The sequence below is a fragment of the Nuphar pumila genome, chromosome 11 (assembly GCF_984573655.1).
Source record: "Nuphar pumila chromosome 11, dmNupPumi1.hap1.1, whole genome shotgun sequence".
NCBI lineage: Eukaryota > Viridiplantae > Streptophyta > Magnoliopsida > Nymphaeales > Nymphaeaceae > Nuphar > Nuphar pumila.
Window position 1 is genome coordinate 100,807,027 of NC_143259.1, and position 2,997 is coordinate 100,810,023.

The 2,997-nt window shown below is 41.2% G+C and overlaps 1 protein-coding gene across 1 annotated transcript; it reads right to left on the reverse strand.

Annotated features, from left to right (window-relative positions):
• Positions 1-1,215: 1,215 nt before the first annotated feature.
• On the reverse strand, positions 1,216-2,723 carry LOC149822612 (aspartic proteinase nepenthesin-1-like). Its single transcript, XM_089980329.1, has 2 exons — positions 1,666-2,723; positions 1,216-1,543 (listed from the first exon to the last, which is right to left on the reverse strand). Exons 1-2 carry the CDS (start codon positions 2,721-2,723, stop codon positions 1,216-1,218), a joined length of 1,386 nt encoding a protein of 461 aa, XP_089836455.1.
• Positions 2,724-2,997: the final 274 nt, after the last annotated feature.

The window sequence follows — 2,997 nt, forward strand, 5'->3', positions numbered from 1 at the left end:
TGAAGTGTCAGATCACATTTTTTTTAGGTCAGACAAAGCACATATATTTGAAAGATAAATAACCTCAGCAACACTTCTACATAATCAAAACAAGAAACAAAAAATTTGCACAATTACAATATATATAGTAACCCAGATCCTCAAAACACATAAATTGCCTGACATAATCGGATGATTATCTACAGCTGATCACGCATTGATCAACAACTATGCTTCTATTTTAACGTAAAAAGGACTTTTAGCAGTGGTCATGACTGCCGCTAAAAGTCAATTTTTCTCCAAGAGCATTAGCGGTGGCCGTGACCACTGCTAATGCTCATTTTTTGCACAAAATCGATGCGCAAGGCGCATCCAATCATCATTCAATGATCTACCCAGTTGACATTACGGGTTTTTCATATATATATATATATATATATATATATATATATATATATATATATATATATATATATATATATATATATATATATATGCTGGGAGTGACAACTCGAATGTTGTTTTGGTAATCTCGAGAATAGGTTGGCATCACTTTGGCACATGTAATTCATCAATGGTAAGGCACAACAAATGCACTCGGCTATTATATAACCATTACATGTAAATGTCTTATTAATAGAGATGAATCCTTTTTGGTGACATATGGTCCTTGTAGTTAAGTCAGTCATGTTTGTGCTTTTCTTTCTTCATCAAATCTTTGGACCCAACATATGACATGTATTAAGATGTCTTAATAAAGAATTATCTTGGATTTAGATCTTGTATGAATCATCAGTGAGAACTCTATAGTTCTTTTGTGCACGATTTTGAACATAAATTTGGCATTCATAGAGACTCAAACTCTATGCTTCCTTCAAATGCACCTCATTTAGTCTTGCTCGGATGCAAATCATAAGTGTGTTCAACTGTTGAGAGAGAGAGAGAGAGAGATGTTATTAAATGCCAAAAGGAAAATACTGGGATTACTGCAAATACATGTGCTTGCTTGCTGAAACTCTAATTGAATGAACAACTTCCACTCTTTATTTTTGTTTTTTAAAGAAGGATAAAATTCACTTGATCTGTAAAATCAGTACAAGAGGTCTGCAGGAATGATGATGAGGTATCACCCTGCTACAAAACTAGCGAATAAAAATACTTCCACTCTTTCAAAAAAATAAAAGTCCCATTCATGGAGCTTCCAAGGAAACAGAAGAGGGTTATAGAAAGCGCGGTTCACAGTTTACCACATTCTGCAGGTGTGAAAGTGATGAGGTTGTTGCCAAGGTCGTAAAGGACGTGGAAGTTGGCCAGCATGATGCCTCCAATTATTGAAACTATGGGCATTGTTGATGGCATCAACACTGAGCAAGTCAAGCCTGTATCTGGATCGCGAATGAAATATTGGCTTCTGGAAACATCGAGATCACCACCCTCAAAATGAAAGGTAACATTAGGGATGGACGCTGATTCTGGCAATGATTGGTAGCAGAGATCAAGCCCCGCCTTTGAGGAATCAGCAACCGGTAAACCGATAGCCTTGACGAGTGCATCCTTCACTCGCCTATCACAAGTGAAACACCATATTAAGTACGCATCAGTTGCAAGTTTTGTTCAATGAACATGGGTTTAGGTACCCCATTACCCCAAATTAGAGCAAGAAATTAAAGTGAGACGGTTTCTTACATGTAAGCGGGTGGTACTATATTGGTAAGCGCTGAGCCTGAGTCGATGATGGTACCACCTACTGCTACTCCATAAGACTCGCCCCGGAAATAACCACTGGGTATTAGGAGACGCTTCCCTCCGACACTGATATCCTCCAAGTTCACTAAATAAGAATCCTTGAAGAGCGGGTTAACTACCAGCGGCGTCGTTGTCGAGGCGTCTGAGCTGATCAAGGCAGCACTGTGGCCCAACACGAGTCGACTCGATTTGTAAACAGAGTCATTAAACAAAGTGAAGCAATAGGAGAATCGGTTATCGATTAACGACCCTAGTTGAGAGACGAGTGACATCGGGCTCCGATCTAGCCCAACTATGCCAGCACCCTCATCGAAACCTTGGTTGTGATTGCCGCAGCCGAACCCAATATTCTTAAACGATACGGTTCGATTCCCCGAGCCCAAGGTGAACATCTCTAAGGCAAGGTATCCTTGGGAAGTAGCTGGAGTCTCATAATCAAGCTTGTAGTTGCATCCACCAGTAGAATTATCAAATGTAGTTACACGCGAAGTTAGGGAGGCACAGAGAGGATTGGAGTGTAGCATCCTCGAAAAGGAGGAGGAATTTGACGGGCTAAATATTGGTTCTCTGTTGGAGCAATTGATGCATGGATCGCATTGTGTCCATACAAGAGGACTACCAGTATTAACCATGGCGGAAAAGGAGCGTGGGGGTGTTCCAATCGCTAGATTCATTAAGTACTCACCGACTCCGGCCTCAACCGAAACTTCGACATCATCATCACCTTGTGCCTGATGTTTACCATGCCGGATTTTCTGATGCAGCTTCTGAAGCCGATGTTTCTCTCGGCTAGCTGCTTTGTGTAATCGCTCCAAGTGGGTAAAACTGCGGTGTGCATCGACATGAATCAACTCTACATGAATGTCCAGGGCGGCCGTCGACGTCGTCATGTCAGCGGCGGCAAAGGTGGTGGTTGAGTATGATAGGAGAAGATGAGCGGTAAGCATAATGAGGAGGAAGAAGGACGATAGGTGGTGAGATGGTGGTGCAATTGCCATGTTGGTAGTATTGAGTGTATGAACCAGGTTAGTGATGCTAAATTGTGGAATATTTATAAGCAGAGAAGGTTGTTAATTAAGAGGGAAATTGTAACTGAACATCCATTAATGTTGGGTTGGCACACCAGCTATCCATCTATTCACGTAATCTAAGATGGGGTTTTCATGGTTGGAAGTAACAGTTGTTTCTTCAGTCTATTACTAGCATTGGAGCGCATGTCTTGTTAAGGGTTACATGCGGTTGGAAGTAACCGCTGTTCGGCAAATGAGCAAG